At 67.5% G+C, this 17,559-nt stretch overlaps 2 protein-coding genes across 3 annotated transcripts in view; one reads left to right on the forward strand and one right to left on the reverse strand.

Moving 5' to 3' along the window:
- PPP2R3B (protein phosphatase 2 regulatory subunit B''beta) overlaps nt 1–6,329 on the forward strand; it is a 45,169-nt gene extending 38,840 nt beyond the window's left edge. For both annotated transcript variants that reach the window (XM_044234339.1, XM_044234340.1), the window contains exons 11-13: nt 1,806–1,924; nt 1,993–2,099; nt 5,584–6,329. In XM_044234339.1, the coding sequence (XP_044090274.1) occupies nt 1,806–1,924; nt 1,993–2,099; nt 5,584–5,731 (374 nt within the window). In that variant the 3' untranslated portion in view covers nt 5,732–6,329. The remainder of the gene's footprint in view (nt 1–1,805; nt 1,925–1,992; nt 2,100–5,583) is intronic.
- The window catches only part of LOC122896292 (cohesin subunit SA-2-like), a 59,929-nt gene continuing 48,600 nt past the window's right edge, over nt 6,231–17,559 (reverse strand). The window contains exons 23-33 of the mRNA XM_044234338.1: nt 17,197–17,277; nt 16,486–16,578; nt 15,343–15,505; nt 14,613–14,761; nt 13,154–13,255; nt 10,799–10,950; nt 9,670–9,807; nt 9,131–9,309; nt 8,955–9,060; nt 8,214–8,304; nt 6,231–7,455 (exon numbers count right to left, since the gene is read on the reverse strand). Of these exons, the coding sequence (XP_044090273.1) occupies nt 7,441–7,455; nt 8,214–8,304; nt 8,955–9,060; nt 9,131–9,309; nt 9,670–9,807; nt 10,799–10,950; nt 13,154–13,255; nt 14,613–14,761; nt 15,343–15,505; nt 16,486–16,578; nt 17,197–17,277 (1,269 nt within the window). The 3' untranslated portion in view covers nt 6,231–7,440. The remainder of the gene's footprint in view (nt 7,456–8,213; nt 8,305–8,954; nt 9,061–9,130; nt 9,310–9,669; nt 9,808–10,798; nt 10,951–13,153; nt 13,256–14,612; nt 14,762–15,342; nt 15,506–16,485; nt 16,579–17,196; nt 17,278–17,559) is intronic.

A 17,559-nucleotide genomic window follows, 5' to 3' on the forward strand; every position in this document is an offset into this window, starting at 1 on the left:
ACGTAATGTGAGGTGATCTTCTTCCTCTGCCCTGAGATGTGATATGATGTTACCCCATGCAAGGGGATATCCTCCTGTATGAAGGGGACACATGAGATGCGATGCCCTCCTCCTTGTGAGATGTCCCCCTGTATGAGATATCCTCGTGTGAGGGGGACACATTATGTGAGGTGATTTCCCTTCCCCCATGAAAGGTAATGCCCTGTGTGAGGAGACAAAATGGGAGAGGATGTTCCTGTGTGAGGGTGACACCTCATGTGAGATGTCCCCCTGTGTGAGAGGATACATAATATGAGGCGATCTCCCCCCCGCATGAGATGTGATGCTGCTCTGTGAGGGGATGTCCCTGTGTGAGGGGGACACATGGTGTGAGATGTTCCTCTGTGTAAGGGGACACATAATGTGAGGTGATCTCTATCCCCCGACCCTGTGAGATGTGATGTGATGCCCTCCCAACGTGAGGAAATGTCCTTCTGTGTGAGGGGACACATCGTGTGAGGTGATTTCTCCCAGTGGCTGTGATGTCACCCCCCCCATATGAGATGTCCCCCTGTGTAAGGGGGTACCCAAGGAGACATTCCCATGGTATTGTGTCCCTACCTGCGTGAGGGTAAGTCCTCTCTGTGAGATGTTAGGGGCACCCCATGTGAGATGTGCTCGTGTGAGGGAATTTCCCCATGTGAGATGTCCCCCTGTGGTATGCCCTCATGTAATGGACACCCCCCCCTGTGTGATGGGACGTTCTTCCTGTAAGATGGGATGCCTCTGTGTGAGGGCACATTTCCCTTGAGTGAGGGGATTCCCTCATATAAGGAGATGTCCCCATGTGAGGTGTGGTACCCCTTATGAGAGACACCCTTGTGAAGGGACACCCACTCAGGGAATGAACATCCCTGAGTTGGTGACGGGAGTGATGGGGAGGTCTGGTACCAACCATATTGTCACAAGACCCCACTCAGGACTGGGTGAGCTGGTGTCAAGTGTGACCTGAGCACCCCTGTTTACCGGCGGTGGCTACTGTTGGGTGTGGAGACAGCACAGTGTGTCCCGGCTGTCCACCTTCCCGTCTCCTTCAGGCCCCATGTGTCCCGCTTCGACTCTCACCTGTGCTGAGGGCCCTGTCGTGTTGGGCGAGCACAGGGGTCCTGCCAGCGTCGGGAAGGCAGATGTCCCCGACCCCACGTCTCCCTGCCTATGCTCCCTGGATTCCCACCTCAGGGACCTCAAGCCCAGGTTCCCGGTGTGGGGCGGTGCCATGGGCCCCCGTCCCCTTCTCCTCCCCATCCTGGATCCTACCTGGGATCCTCCCGGCAGCCCTCAGCTGAGAAGCCTGTGTCCAGGGAGAGGCCAACTGTGGCACAAGGAGGGACCCCGGGACACTTCAGAGGTCAAAGGGACGGAGGGGGACTTTTCCCAAACTGTGATTCGTGTTGTTTCCACGTTGTGGGATGCCGGTCGGGGGTATTCATGGTCTCGGAGAGTCGTTCTGGGCCATCACAGGCAGGTCCTCCTCCCTGGCTCCGGGCCCTGTCCTGCTCCCTGATGTGTGCCTGGTGCCCCCCGGTGGCCAGAGGCTGTTCCTGCACTGCACGTCCTTGTCTGTCTTCTGGCCCATTCCGGGGCACACGGAACCCCCGGCTTCTGGTCCGCACCGCTCCCCGACCGAGCCTCCCGCCCACACGGGAGCCAGCTCGTGCGGCCCCCCGAGGCTCAGTTGGGCAGGAAACGTTGTCCGAGCCGCGTCAGACGCCGACTAGCGCGCGTCCGTCTGGGACTGATCGCCTGCACCGTCTCGTGTCCCGCAGGGAAGATCACGCTCCGCGACCTGAAGAGCTGTAGACTCGCCCACGTGTTCTTCGACACCTTCTTCAACATCGAGAAGTACCTCGACCACGAGCAGAAGGAACAGGTCTCCCTGCTCAGGGTGAGTGTGGCGAGGAGCGCGTGGGGCGCCGGCCGCGCCGCGCCGCGTGACGCACGTGTTTTGTGCAGGAGAGCGACAGCGAAGGCCCCGAGCTGTCCGACTGGGAGAAGTACGCGGCCGAGGAGTACGACATCCTGGTGGCCGAGGAGGCTGCAGGGGAGCCGTGGGAGGACGGGTGAGTGGGGCACGGGACGCGGGGACGGCCAGGAGGCCGCGGGTGGTCGGTGGGCAGTGGGCGCCTCCCTCCCGCGTCCACCCGACCCCCAACGGGCTCAGGCCGGAGACGGCGGTTCACGGGGGCTGCCTGCCCGCTTCCTTCGGGCGGCGGGGACGTGCACGAGACCAGCGTGGGCGGCTCTGGGTGGGCAGGAGAAGGTGCTGCTGGTGCCCCGAGTCCTGCAGGAAACCCCCACGCGCCCGGCCGCCGCCTGTGCGCGAGCCTGCTCCCCGAGGGGCTCTGAGAAGCCCATTCCCAGAGTCCCAGGGTCCCGGGGGCTGCCGAGCCAGGCCCCAAGTCTGCAGAAACCCCAGAACCCTGGCTGTGAGAGCAGGGGGCCCGGCCCTGGCCTGTCCCGGGGCTCCTCCGCCCGCCCCTTCCCCGGACACAGATTGGGAGGTGCTGCTGCTCCTCTGCCCCCGAGAGTGGGGCCCAGGAGTCCAGCCAGCAGGGCCCCGGGCAGGCCGTGCCGTCGGGCTGCGTGAGGCCTACGGCCCAGAGCCCGGCCCGGCCCCGTCCCCCCACAACAGCCCTCCTGCCTACGTGCTCCCCCGGGCTCCCTGCGCGCATCATGGCCGGCTCCCCTCTGTCCCGACCCTTGGGTCACCGGGATCCTGGGACGTCTCACGGCCGGCCCGTTCCTCCCGCCAACTGTGGGGGATGCTCGCAGCCCAGGGCTGGGTCCTGGAGGGCCCGACTTGGACGAGGACCCAACAGACCCCCCCCCGGCCCCCCACCACGAGTCGCCGTGGCTGGGAACCTCGTCCTTTGTCTTTGCTCAGGAGGCCAATGCAGGGAGCCAGGCCTCGAGGCCCCTTTGCCACCACCGTCCCCTCCCCCGTGACTGAGTGCATGTCGGGGCGGCGCGGCTTCCTGCTCCCAGGCCTGTGGCCCGTCCCGGTCCTCACCCCCCTCTCCGGGCCTGGGCCTTCAGGTGCGTGCACAGGCCTGGGTTCCGCGGTGGGGACTCGGGTGTCCCGCACACTCCTGACGGGTGGTGGTCACACGCGTGTTCTCTGGCGCCTGCGTGGGGGTCACGCAGGGTCAGATGTGTTTGCAGACGTGGTATACAGGCCCGGGCTTGGACTGTAGCCCGTGGTCGGGCGTCCCGTCCGCCCTCAGGAACGGGACCTCCATGCAGGAGCTCTGGGTTTGGTGGCCCAGGGCTGCCTGCTCAGGGGTCCCGACCCCCAGCTCCAAGAGAATCTCAAAACGGCAGGGGACACTTGGAGCGACCCCGTGCCCTCCCCACTCGGGTTCAGGGCAGGGGCCGGGCTGGGCTTCGCCTGGCAGTTGAGGTTTTCATGGACACCGCGGAAGCGGGACCCGCCGTCCCCTCACACAGGCTGTGCCCGTGTAACCTGTGGGCGAGCCGCGGTGTTGGTGGGTACGTGGGGGACTCGAGTCCCGACTCTGGGCGACCCCCTGCCAGGCCACAGACGTTTGGCGGTTTCTCATCTGGTTCTGGACAGACGCGAGCCACCGTGAGCCACGCGCACCCTGGCCCCGTGTGGACGCGGGATCTCCCGTCTCCGGGCTCCGTGCCCGAGGCCGCGGATCACGAGGGGACACCCGTGGACCTTCTGCAGAGCCCGCAGTGACGTCCCACTAAGCTGTCTTGGGGACGGTCCTCGCTGGTCTGTGTCTTCGCAGTCTGTGTGTGGTGGTTGACGGGGCAGCCCGTCCCGGGCGTGGGCCCTCGTGCCCGTTGTGCGTTTGGGTCGTTGCCGCCGTCGGTCCCCCGGGGGTGTGCTGGGTCTTTGTGCTTCTGCGCTCAGGCCCCCCGCGCTCTCACCGAGCCTTCAGGGCTCCGGGTGCGAGTCCTGTCGGATCCGTGGTTGCTTGGCTTTCCCTCCGCACTCGTGGCCCCGTGTGTTGGAAGGTGTGTCCAGATGTTGCTCACGAAGAGGAGGTTTCAGGTCCCCGCCCGCTGCCGCCTCGGACTGTGCCTCTGTTGTCCGGGTCACACTCTGCCGCCTTGCGCGGACCCACGGCGACCTGGCCCACGATTCGGGCTTCCCGGTCCACGTCCCGGTCTCTGGTCTGTCCTGACTTGCCGTGGGGCCTGAGGGCAGGGTCCAGGTTCCTCCCCTGGTGCTGGGGCTCCGTCTGGGGCGGAAGCACCCACGGGGCCTGCGCGTGTTTACGGTGAGGCGTGCGTGTGCACGGTCTCCCGAGCGTGCCAGGTCTGGTCGTGTTTCCGCAGGAGTCGTGGAAGCCGCCCGTGGCCCTGCGGGAGAGGCCCGCGTGCCCAGGGTGGGGTGTCGGGTGCAGGTCGAACGGACTCCCCGGCCCTGCTGGCGGGCTGGCCGGGGGGTTTTTGGGCCTGTCTGTGCGCTCACTACCCACCCCGGCCGGGGCTGCGTCTGGGGCTCCGCCGAGACTCGGTAACCCCTGGTCGGATCGCGCCGGCGTTCCTTCTCCGGGTCGTGCCGTCGGTTCCTCGGCCGATACGGCTCATTTCAGGATAAGCTTGTCCGTTTGCACAAAACGGCAGGGGAAGGTTCGATTTTCCAAAATCCCGCGTGGTGTGGAGACGGCCGTTCTCGAAGGTGTCCTCGCCCAGCAGCGGGTCTCTGTGCTCGGGTCTCGGGCTCTGTGCCTGGACCTTTCTGTCCTCGGTCACCTAAGTGCTTCTTGACACGGGGTACGAGAAGGGTTAACCCCGAGGTCGTGGTCCTTCGTGGGAAGCGCGCACGGTCGCGGCATAGGAGTCCACGGCGCGCACGTGTGTGCCACGCACCTGTCGGCCGCGGGGGCGCTGGCTTCGGCTCCTTGGGAGTCTGTGTGGACGGGCGCGTGCTGCTGAGGACGCGGTCCTGTTCGCCGCCACGCTTCCAGAACATCCGCTGTATGGGGCACTGGGTGACTCAGCGGGTTAAGCCTCTGCCTTTAGCTCAGGTCATGATCTCCGGGTCCTGGGATCGAGCCCCGCATCGGGTTCTTTGGTCAGCGGGGAGCCTGCTTCCCACCACCCCCCGCCTGCCTCTCTGCCTGCTTGTGATCTCTGTGAAATAAAATAAAATAAAGAAAATTACCGGTTTTCAGGGCAGAACATCCGCTCTAGTGCGGGGCGCAAGTGGGCGCGGGTCCTCCTGTGGTCCCCAGTCCTGCACGCACACGGGTCGTCACCGACCCCAAGGTCCGACATCGGCCCAGAACACACGCTGCCTCCTGTCCGATGCCCTTGGCTCCAGCACCTGTGGATACGAGGCTCCGGAGGACCAGCCTCCGCACCCCCGAGAGCCCGCTCAGTCTCGGTCCCGTCCACACACTTGACGTGTGGCCTCGTACCTCGTGGCTCCGCGTCTCGTGCGGGCGTCCAGGGAGCACTGTCCTCCAAGTGCAGGCGCGCCCCCCTCCTCCCGTCAGGAGGAAGGAACCCGCCAGGGACGGCCCCGGCCGGGACGGCCCCTCCGAGCTCACCCGCCGCTCCTTGCAGGTACGAAGCCGAGCCCAGCCCCGTGGACCAGAAGCTGGGCTCCCTGAGGTCTCCGCTGGCCCAGAGGCCCTTCTTCGAGGCGCCGTCCACCCTGGGCCCCGTCGACCTGTACGAGTACGCGTGTGAGGACGACCTGCCGCCCTCCTGACCGGGGCCCCGCAGTGGACGCAGAGCCGCCGTCGTGTGCAGAACAGAACCGTGTGATCCTTGAGCTTTATAGGAAATGCAGTGATTTGTATGGGATGAAGAGTTTGTTTCTCCAGCACGGAAGCCGGCCCGGAGGTCACTGCGCGCGTCCCAGCCGCCGGGCGGGAGCTGCCGTCCGTCCGGAAGCCCCTGGCTGGGCCCGGCGGGGAGAGACGCCGAGGAGGTCCCGAGTGCGGGTGTCTGGAGCCTCACCGGCTCGGCCGACCGTCTCCTCGGAGGGGAGCGGCGGCTGCGGAGGGGCAGCCCCGGGGGCGTGAGCCGGGCCCCGACCCGGGCACCGGGTGTCGGACGGTCGTTCTCACGCGTCGGTCAGGAACATTCCAGGGGCCCCGGACCTTCCGTCCGTGCACAGGCGCGTCTCCGGGCGCCGCCCCGCCCCAGCCCTGCACGCAGGGTATGGGACGCAGCTCGTCTCGTCCTACTTGGGTTTCGGGTCAATGTACAAAACGTGTAAAGTTAACCTTTATTTGGTGTGTGTAGCGGTTTAAAAACGTTTCACAAGCTCACGTCTGTATTTTCGAATAAAGGATTGAAGGATTTTCCGTGAGGGGCTTGGCTCGCCCGCCCACGACACAGACACGCACACAGAGATCACAAGGGGCAGATGCCAGGCAGGGACGCTACTGGGGACAGACGGCCGCGGCTCCACGGGAGACCACGCCGTGCGCACGGCTCTGGGGCGCGGCACGTCCGGCCGAGGGTCACGGGCCGTGGGGTCCGGAGCGTCTGGCAGGGTGACCCTCCTGCAGAGCCCTGCCCGCGGGCAACCCGTGTTCTCGAGGCCCCCATGAAGGGCTCTGCTTCCCCACAACAGCTGCCCCGGCCCCGGGGAGGGGACAGCCAGAGGCACGGGTGTCCCTCCTGGACGGCAACTTGCCAGGCCCAGGTCTGCGCGGGCCTGAGCTCCCCAGGCTCAGGTCTACACAGAACAAACCCCCAGGTCCAGGTCTACACAGGGTCCCCCAGGCCCGAGCTCCTGGGCCCGTTCTTGCCTGTGCGTGACCGGCAGGAGTCCTCCCCGCAGCCCGGCCTCGCTCTCCGTGTCCCCTCGAGGCGTCCTCCTCCACACCGTGGCCCCGAGAGCTCTGCTTCGGCACCGACACGGGACCGGAGGTACGGGGCCCCCTGCACACCGGGGGTCGGTGGCCAACGCGCGTCCCGCTCCAGCCAGTCTGTCCGCAGCGCCGGAGCAGAGCCGACCCGACGGCCGCGGGCTCTCGGCACCGGACGCCGGGAATCACCCAGCCGCGGGGTCCCGAGCCGGGGAAGGAAGGGCGGTCGGCCCGGCCAGACCCACGCCGTGCAGGAGCACGCCCGCCAAGGGGGCCGGCACCGTGGTCCGCAGCGGGGGAGGCAGCTTCCGGGACCTTCCAGCCAAGCACAGTGGTCGCCAGAGAAGCCGCAGGCGGGTAGGCACCTAGTGGGTTGGGGGGGGTGTGGGCACCCCGGGGGGGGCCCCCGTCCACGGTCATGTGACCCTCTCTCCTCACACGCGGCCGGAGTGCACGGGTGCGGGCGGCGGGGGTCACTTCCGTCCACCTGGAGCCCTGGGGGCCTGGGTCGGCCGCGCCTGGACGCCACGGGCTCCCCAAGCCCAGGAGCAGAGGTCGACGACCGAGGAGGAACTTGGAACTGCCGACGGAGTCCTCTTCAGTCCGACGCGCCCTGGGGACGGAGAGGACGACGCTGACGACCACAGACGCGTGGACAGAGAGGTGGACAGCGGTGCACGCTGTGGCCAGGCTGGTCACTCAGCGTGGGGTGGGAACACTGGGTGGGCTGGGCAGTGCACGGAGGGCACCAAAGCTTGGCCAGGACGCGGGTGGGCGGGGGACACGGCCTTCTGCTGCCTGGGACCCCAGGCTGGCGCGCTGACCCTGGCCGCAGGTGTCCGTGGCGGGGGGGGGGGGGGACGGGGTTGTCCACACGAGGCTGCCGTGCCGCTCTGAGGGCCACACTAGACCCGCAGATCCTAGACGCCCGACATGGGGGCCAACGGACAGGAGCCAGATGTCAAGGACCCCGGGGCACCCTAAAACCCAGTGTCCTCAGCCAAGCAGACCAGGGGATGGGCAGCACACCCAGCCTCGGGGCCCCAGCACACCGCAGGAGCCTGGTGCAGACGCAGCCGGGCACCTGGGACGGCTCGGGGCCCGGCCTCGTCGCGACCCAGCAGCCTCAGAGGGTCCACAGGCCACACACCGGCTAAGCTGCCGGACCACAGCCCGAATCCCCCTACCCCCGGGACGTGCGGACGGACCTGCCTCCAGCCCCACTGGGCACAGAGGCCAGTGTCACCCGGAGACCCATCACATGGATGTCCTGCCTCTACACCACCCCGAGAAGCGTGGGCCGTGGCAGGAGAGTCGGGCCCGGGCCAGCACCCCCACGTGGCCGCCACCCACAGGCCTAACCCCACCAACCTCGTGGACGGAGATGCCCTCCACGTCCACGTCTTCGTTGGACGAGTTCTCAGAGTCCTCCGAGGACAGGAAGTCGACATCGAAGACGTCCCTGCCGGAGACCAAGGGTGGCTGCTGGCCAGGGAGGCCGAGAGAGGGCCCCAGGCCACAGCAGGAGGCCGTGCGAGCCCAAGCCCTGGAGGGAACAGGTGCGCACGGCCCCAGAAAACAAGACGCGGAGAGACGTGGACGAGGAGCAGCCCTAAGTCACGGCAACCAGTACCACCTCCAACACGGCCGCATCCCACCCTGCGCCGTGGACAGTCGTGGGCAGTCGTGGGCTGTGCTGGGCACTTGGTGGGGGGAGACGAGGGGAGTCCCTGGCTCCGCCCTCGAGCACGACCGGACAGGACAGCGGCCTCTGCACGTGCGCCAGACACAACCCTCCGCCTGCCTCTGACCCGTGCGCACCCACGCCGTTGCCTCAAACCCATGCGGACCGCCCCCCCTTCAGACCAGCCCCGTCCCTGCCTCGGACCCGAGCGAGACCCGCGTCACCGCCTCCGACGCACGCAGGACCACGTCCCAGCCTCAGACCACGTGGGACCCCATCAGACCAGCATCCAGTCACGGCCACCCCAAGGCTCCGCTCTGGACAAACCCGTCAGGCTGACCCGGAAACCGGGCAGGCAGAGGCCTCCCGGGCTGCCCGCCGACGGCAGACCCCTGCCCCCCACCCAGCCTGGAGCTCGAGGGCCTCACCTCTTGGACTTCTGGCCCGTGGAGGAATTTCTCGGCTCTCTGTCGCCCGCGCTGCAGCTGGCCAGGGTGTCTGGAGTCCAGGTGGAGCACGTCCCCACGGGCAACTCTGCGGTGCCGGGAGCGGTCAGCCACGGGGCCCAAGGGCCACCCCTCCCGACCCCCGACACCCTCCCCACCTTGGGGCCGCTTGCTGTCTTTGCAGATGGCGTCAAACGGGTTGGCGGCGGGCTCGTCCTCCCCCTGGGCCACGTAGTCCGTCCTTATCAGGGACTTGCGATAGACGAGCATGGGGTTCATGTCCCCTTCCCCAAACACAGGCAGGCCCTCGGGGATGGAGTCCTGGAAGTGGGTGAGTCTGCGGGCCAGGGAGCACGCGGCAGGGGGAGTCAGAGGAGACCCAGCCCAGGTCCCCAGGAACCCATGGCCCCTGGCCCCCATGTTCGGGCTGAGACCCAAGGGTCCGTGCTAGAGGAGCGCCACCTGGTGGCCACAGGCAGTGCTGCAGCCCGGAGCCCAGCACCCCCCAGGACCCGAGACGGCGGCCCTGGCCAGTGCAAGGGCCCAGACAGCAGCCCTCACTCAGCAGAGAGCCTTCGGGCTTCCGCGTCCCCCGCCCCACCGGGCCACGGTCTCCGTTTCCATCCCCGCACCCCCAGAGCCCATCCCCGCACCCACCGCACAGGGGTCCCACGTCCCGGGGGACTGGGGCACTCACGCGGCTTGTCGCTCTGCAGGGGGGATCTTGCAGGAGAACTCGGCCAGAACCAGCAGGAAGCTGAGGTTGGGGAACCTCTGCCGGGCCTCCTCCTCTTCAGGCACGGGGGACTCGGAAAAGGCAAACGCCAGCCCACGCCTGGGGACAGGGTGTGCAGTGGGGAGCTGGGGCGACGGGCTGAGGCAGACAGGGAGCGGCTGGGGTGTCAAGTGGGGCTCACAAGGAAGCGGAAGGGCGGGGTCAGTTGAGGCTCAGGGCGCCAGGTGGGACTAACCTGAAGGATGGGGGCAAAACTGAGGAGCACAGCGTCAGGTGGGGTCAGACGGGGGACGGGGTCACAGCAGGGAGCACAGCGTCAGGTGGGGTCAGACGGGGGATGGGGTCAGACTGGGGAGCACAGCGTCAGGTGGGGTCAGACCGGGGACGGGGTCACAGCAGGGAGCACAGCGTCAAGAGGGGTCAGACCGGGGACGGGGTCAGACTGGGGAGCACAGCGTCAGGTTGGGGTCAGACCGGGGACGGGGTCACAACAGGGAGCACAGCGTCAGGTGGGGTCAGACCGGGGACGGGGTCAGACTGGGGAGCACAGCGTCAGGTTGGGGTCAGACCGGGGACGGGGTCACAACAGGGAGCACAGAGTCAGGTGGGGTCAGACCGGGGATGGGGTCAGACGGGGGAGGGGGTCAGACTGGGGAGCACAGCGTCAAGGGGGGTCAGACCAGGGACGGGATCACAGCAGGGAGCACAGCATCAAGGGGGGTCAGACTGGAGAGCACAGTGTCAGGTGGGGTCAGACCGGGGACGGGGTCACAGCAGGGAGCACAGCGTCAAGAGGGGTCAGACGGGGGATGGGGTCAGACTGGGGAGCACAGCGTCAGGTGGGGTCAGACGGGGGATGGGGTCAGACTGGGGAGCACAGCGTCAGATGGGGTCAGACCGGGGATGGGGTCACAGCAGGGAGCACAGCGTCAGGTGGGGTCAGACCAGAGATGGAGTCAGACTGGGGAGCACAGCGTCAGGTGGGGTGAGACCAAGGACAGGGTCAGACTGGGGAGCACAGCGTCAGGTGGGGTCAGGCCAGGGCTGGGGTGCGTAGGGCGTTGTCACAGCACCCCGTACCAGCAGGTACCTGTGGATCAGGTGGGCCGCGTCACGGGCACGGTCAAAGCCAAGGGTGAGCGCAAAGCGGCGTGCCAACAGCCGGATGGAGTAGAAGGGGCCGCAGATGAACTCGATGGGGTCGTAGCCCATGCCATACGTGTCCACGTGCTTCTGGAACAGCTGTAGGAGCACAGGGGACCTGGGGTCAGGGCCACCAGGGGCACGTCCCATGGACCGAGGTTCAGCCTCCCTCTACCTCCCACCACCCCCCAGAGGTAAAACAGCACAGAGAAGGGACAAGTTCCCGGAGCACAGGGCCGCCGGCCGATGACATCCACGGGGGACAGGGCAGGGGTCCTTGGACAGCCACCTTGAGGCCGGGATGCCGGGGAGCAGGGAGCAGGTGGCACAGACCAGGACGCGCCCAGGAGCCAGTAGCCTGCACACGTCCCACGCACACCTGTACTGCCCACGTCCCTCCTGGTCAGCCACGGCTCCTGCGTGTCACACGCAACAGAAAACCCACGAGGGGGACGGCGCTCCTGATTTACAGGGAAAGCACCCGCTGAACGGGACCCGAGGGGGCCTGATAGGGCAGGAAGGTGTCCCTGACGTGCCGTGCGCTCCGGGGAATCGGGGTCACCTCAGCGTCGTACACGCAGACCCGTTCTTGGGCCACGAGGAAGGAGGCCGTTTCCAAAGGAACAGAAAATGGCAGGAAACAGTCCAACCTCAAGGCGGCCCTCAGTGTGGGGGTCAAGAGTCTGCACGGCCTGCAGAATCGAGACCGAGAAGCCGTGTTCCAGGAAAACCGCGGGACAGAGAGGGTCTAGCAAGTGTCCGCGGAGAGGCCTGCCCACCGCACCCACAGGCAGAATGGGCACAAGGACCAGGAACCCACAGGGGCAGCGGAGATGCCAGATCCCGGCCCTTCCTGATACACCCCCAGAGGCTCAGCTCCCCAGAGAGAAACGAGTCCACGGCGCCCACGGCACCACGGACACCGGCAACGGTCCACCGTGGAGGGAGCCGTGACCAGCACCGGGGACCAAAAGCAGGCCTTGCGAAGAGCTCCAGCCCGTGGGCAGCCCCAGACTCAGGGCACAACGCCAGGATCGGGCAGAGAAGGGACAGAAGCCGTTGAGTCCCGAGTCGCCGCTGCCACGGAACCCCACACGGCCTCGGCAAGAACTCCCCACACGTGGACGGGGGCCCCCCAACACAGGCAGACACACTCGTGTGGCAGCAGAGCAGAATAGAGCAGAGCACGGAACAAGCCACGTGTCCAGTCGTGGTTCCACGGATCCGGTGAACCAGCTGCCACGGGGACGGAAGGACCAGAGTCCGACACGGGACACGCACTCCCAGGGCGTCGGGACAGACCGACGTGGAGAGACAGACGCCCACCCTCAGGATCAGTGGATGGTGCGGGGTGGACACCGCCCTGAGGGTCAGCGGGTGGGGGATGGGGACGCCCACCCTGAGCGTCGGGGACAACCCGAGTCACCGCCCGGAGACCCAGCTCACTGTGCAAGAAGACACCTGAAGGCCTCCACGGCCTTCAGTACGGGGTGCTGTGACAACGCCCTACGCACCCCAGCCCTGGCCTGACCCCACCTGACACTGTGCTCCCCAGTCTGACCCTGTCCTTGGTCTCACCCCACCTGAAGCTGGAGCCCGGCCGCTCCGTGCACAAGAGGACGGAGTGACACCCGCCCACCTAAGCAGCCTTGGGCACCTACCGCGAGCTGCCGTGTGTCCCCACAACACACCCCTGAGCACATCCAGCTCCCGTCCAGCAGGGAGCCCATCCCAACAGTGCCGCCCCCGGGAGGTGGGCAGAGCACAGAAGCCAGCTGTGCGGGACTGAACGTCCGTGGGCTCTGTCCCCAAAGTCCACAGGGGTAAGCCGGGCCTCCTGGGGGCTGCTGGGGCGCTGGGGGCCTTGGAAGGTGGTTGGGAGCCGAAAAGGCCAGCATGGCGGGGCCCCCACGGCGGGGTCTCGTCCTCATACACGTCCAGAGACAGGTTCTTGTGTTTCACCTCTGGTTACGTGAGGACCCGACAGGGGGGCCATCTGTGACCCTCCAAAGGTCTCCCTAGAACCTGAGTCCACTAGGACCCAGCCCTGGGGCCGTCGCCTCCAGCCCCAGGAGGCGTCAGGGCCTGACCCGTCCGCCACCACAAGTGGGAGTGCAGGGTCCCGAAGAGCCGGCAGTGAGGCCCAGCAGGGTCCCGAGGAGCCGGCAGTGAGGCCCAGCAGGACCGTGCCTGGCGCGTCCCGAAGCGGGCATGCCCCCCAGGGCTGGGCGACGCACTGCGGCCCCGCGCTGCAGGGTCCAGTCCCAGGACGCCGTGGGCCCTGCCGGGACAGGCCACTCACCTGCTGCAGGCACAGGAGCAGGGACAGCGCGTTGCGAAGCCTGTCGTTCTGCCTCGTCCGGGTCATGGTCTCCTTGATGATGTCCCCAAAGTGATGGTAGTGCTGAGGGCGGGAGGGAAGGGCCGTCACCACGGAGCCAACGGACGCACCAGCCCCTTCCTATGCCGCCTTCCCAAGTTGCAGACTATGCACAGCCCCGCGGCTCGGTCCCCGTGTCTGTGTCCCGGGAAGTTCACACACGTGGATCCTCCGAGCGCTCCGCACCAGCCAGGGCCGGGGGCCGGGGCCGGCGGGGAGGGCACATCCCACCGACCCGGGGAAGCTGGGGCCATCAGGCTTCCCAGACCAGGGCCCGGCTGTGCCCCCCGCGCTGGCGGGTCCTGTCCCTCAGGAGCACTCCTTCCACAGGGAGGGCAGGGCGCCCTGGGGAGCCACGGGCCGGGAGCCAGGGAGCCGAGCCTCTCAGAGCCACGCCGACCTGCCCGGGCCAGCGTGGAAGCAGCCCAAACCCAAACGTGTGACGACAGTCAGCCGCCGACACGGCCCCCGGGACACGGGGAGGCTCGGCACGTTGAGAGGTTAAGTCTCGGGAGAGGAGGCAAGGGAAGACCCAGGCCAGACTGTCCTGACGGCCCACGGCACAGAGCTCAGGACCACGTGAGCTTAGAACAGGGAAAGGAGAACCACCGCCACGTAAATAAAACTCAGAATGAAAAAGTCATCCAAGGAACGTTTTTCCCACAAATAACAGAGCCGATGTCTCCATCTCATTACAAGACGCCAAAAGAAGATCTTGAAACGACAATTTCTAGGAACGAGACAGTGACTGCATCCACCCACCACCCACCTGTTCTCTCATCCGTCCATGCATCCACCTGTGCCACGTGACCTCCTCCTACCCATCCGTCTGCCCGTCCACTCATGCACGCATTTATCCATCCATCCGTCCGTCCGTCCATCCGTCCGTCCATGCAGCCATCCCTTCAGCCATCCATTCGCTCGTGGAAGCTTCTGGGCCTCCTTCAAGGCCAGGCCCTGATGATCACCACTCGGGGCCCATCAAGGAGCAAGTCGCGGCCGTCCCGCGGCTCCCGTCCCTTCTCCTTAGCCGCGGAAGAACGGGAGGAGAGCAGCGAGGGGTCACCGGACAAGACCGCAGAGTTTTACCAGACGAGAAGTGACGTCCCCAAGGAAGACCCTCCCCGGCAGTCGGGTCTGGGGAGAGGCGTGAGGGACAGAAAAGGCCCAGGAGACGCTCAGCGGAGAGCCGCCCGCGCACGCACGCACACGGGCGGGCTCAGCCACGGGAGCGGTCGGAGGAAACGGAGGACGGGCGCCCGACCGTGCGTCCGTAAGTCCGCGCACTTGCCCTCGCGCCTGTGTTTGGGAATCTTTCTACCCCGATTCCGCGTCTTACACAGGAGAGCAGTGGGCGGGGGAGGGCGAGCGGGGCAGAGACCTTCAGGTAGAACTGGTAGATGGCGGCGGCGGAGCTCAGGTCCAGCACGTTGCACACGATGAGCTTACAGAACACGGCCAGCATGTTTCTCCGCTGGAACAGCGCGTGCAGCTCGTCCGCGTCCTCCTCCCTGTACACTCTGCTGGGCCCTGCCGAGACAGCCGGCCTCTGCCGTGTCTTCCCGTGCCCGCCTGGCCCCGGCGGAGCCGTGGGGCGGGCGGGGACAAGGTCCCGGGGGCTTAGGGGTGCCCGCGGCGTCTCCGGGGACCGGTGCCGGGTCGGCAGTGGCTCAGAACCACCCCTGGACGTGCAGACCCCCAGAGCGCAGACCCAGGGCCCCAGAGGAGGCACGTAGTGTCACGGGGTCCCCACGTGTCCAGGTCTTGACCGCCTGGCCAGGGCTCCCCCCCCTTCCGTGGCAGCGTGAACCAAGAACACACGTGCCTGGGAAACGCGACGGCAGGCCCCAGCGCGCCCGAGCCCCCGACAAGGCTCGTCCACCTCCCACCCCGAGTCTGCACAGGCCTCCTGCGCCCGGGCTGCTCCAACTATCCCCAGCCCCCGAGGTCCCCCGAGGTCCCCCCGACCGTTCTACCGCAGCCCCCCGCCCCCCCGGCCTAAGGTCGTGCCGTACCCTTACCGCCCTGACCACCGCCTGCCCCAGGCCGCCCCAGCTGTCCCCACTCCAGGTCCCTCCTCCGTCCCGGCCCCAAGGTCCCCGGAGGCTGACCTGCATCTCCGGCCTCCTCCAGGAACACGTGCTCCTTGACAAAGGTGAGGAGCTTGCACTGCAGGACGTGGTCGGGCACGAAGAACAGCAGCCCCAGGCCCGAGTCCTCCTCAGGGCCCTGGTGGCTGAGGATGAGGAGCAGGTCACACAGCAGGATGAAGGCCTGAGGGGGGGCGAGGGGCTGCGGAGTGAGGAGGCACCAGCAGGGACAGGCACCCCCCCTCCCCAGGGACGGACCCTGACTAGTGCCCGCAGCCGCCCAGGCCAACTCTGGGCCGGATGAGAGCCGCGGGCCGGGGAGGGCCCCAAAGACATGCGCCGCGGAACCGCAGGCGGCGAGCGAGCGCAATACCCGAGACGACGACACGCGGGCGAGACCACCACCAACAGGCCTCACAGCAGGCACGACACACGCTGAGCGCAAACGTCCCCGACACCCGCGAGGCACCGCGAGCCGCGGCCAGGCCAGAGCCTCCCTGGCGGGAAACCGCGGACACGGCTTGTGACCGCCGCGGGGAGGGTGTCCGGGCAGAGCTCGGCCCCGGGAAAGGAGCCGCACAGCAACCCCCCAGACGGCCGCGCGTCCGACGAGGCCGAGGAGTCAGGGCAGGTAGCGGGAGAGGAAACTCGGGAACTGGGAAAATCCACGCGCGGGAAGAACGCAGGAGCCCCGGCGCGGAAGGCAGGGAGCGGGCGCCTGCGTCCAGCGTCCAGAAGCGCTGAGAACCGGTTCCCCGCAGGCCGGACACGGCCCTGAAGGTTCCGTGCACGGCAACCTGGGACCCGCGGTCGGGAGTTGACCCCGCGTGCACCAGCGCGGCACGCGGACCGGATCGGGGGCGCGCCCAGCGGGCGGCTGCGCGGGTGCGAACGGGCCGTGCGGGGGCTCCGGGCTCCCGCGAACCGGGCGCCCACAACTTCACAGACGTAGCTGCCCACGCGACGCGACGATGGCCCCCTCGGGTTCCCCTCATCGCTCGAGAACAATCGTCCTCGCCCGAGAGACACACACGGAGCAGGAATGGCCTCGCCGAGAAGCCTGACGGCCCCGACGCGCCCCGGCCCACGGCCCGGGCGAGGCTCACGTCCCCCTCTGCTCCGCGGCCCCGGGCGCACCCGGCGAGCTGCGGGGGACGCACGCACCTTCTCGCTCAGCACCTTGCTCTGGTGGTTCAGGTACACGCGGCACACCAGGCAGAACCTCAGCAGCCTCTTCCTCAAGTCCAGGAGCGCCTCCTGCCAGCGGACAGCCCGGGAGCCGGTGCCCCCGTCAGCGCAGCCCAGCGCCGGCGCCACGGACCGGCCGGCCTCAGGAGAGCCGGCTCAGTACGTCCCCCACGCCCCCTTCCCCTCCTACGCCTTTCCCCCCAGGTCCCCTTTGCCCGTCTCCCTGCTCTCCCTCACCTTTGCCCCACGGCCCTCCCCATCCCCCTACGTCCCCCGCCCGATCTCCACCATCCCCCACACCACGTTCTCCCCACACGGGTCCGAACTTCCTCCCAAGGATTTCCCGGAAACTGGGACAATGACCCAAAGTGTGGCTGCCTCCCAGGGAAGGGACTGGCCAGCAGCCCAGGAAGGACAAGGGTCTCCCCCAGCGCGCCCGGGAGCAGGTCCTCAGATCACCTGAGCCGCGCTCCCCCCCGCGGGCGGGCGGGCAGGCCGGTGCTGGCCCGGCCCCAAGTCCGCTCTCACGTCGCAGTCCGGGAGCCCAGGCGGACCCCGGGATGACCGACGCGGCCGCTGGTGGGCCGGACGCCTGTCCCGGCGGCCGTGCTGGCTCGACCCCGCTCCATGCTTCCCCCCTCACGACCACTGCGGACCACACGCCTGACCTCCGCACCGCTCACCCACCTGCGGCGGCAGCCGGTCCGTGGCGGCGACGATCTGCCACAGGAGCGCGTAGTAGGTGCACTGCAGGGCACAGTGGACAACCTGTAGGGCGCAGGGCCTGTCATGGAGTCGGAGTGTGGATGGGACACCCACCCTGGGGACACTCCTTAGCAGAGAACCCTGAGACCCCACTCGGGGCCTTTTCCCTGACCGGGACCCTTCTTTCCCTTCACAATCCTCTCCCCCTCCATCAGGACACTCCCCAACTCCCTTTCCCCCAGAATCGGCCCCCCACTCAGGACCCTACGCCCCCCCCCAAGACCCCTCTCGCTCCAAGATCCTTCTCCACCAAGAACCTGCCCCACGCCCCCTGGAACCCTTCTC

This window comes from Neovison vison, chromosome X (genome assembly GCF_020171115.1).
Source record: "Neovison vison isolate M4711 chromosome X, ASM_NN_V1, whole genome shotgun sequence".
Classification (NCBI taxonomy): domain Eukaryota; kingdom Metazoa; phylum Chordata; class Mammalia; order Carnivora; family Mustelidae; genus Neogale; species Neogale vison.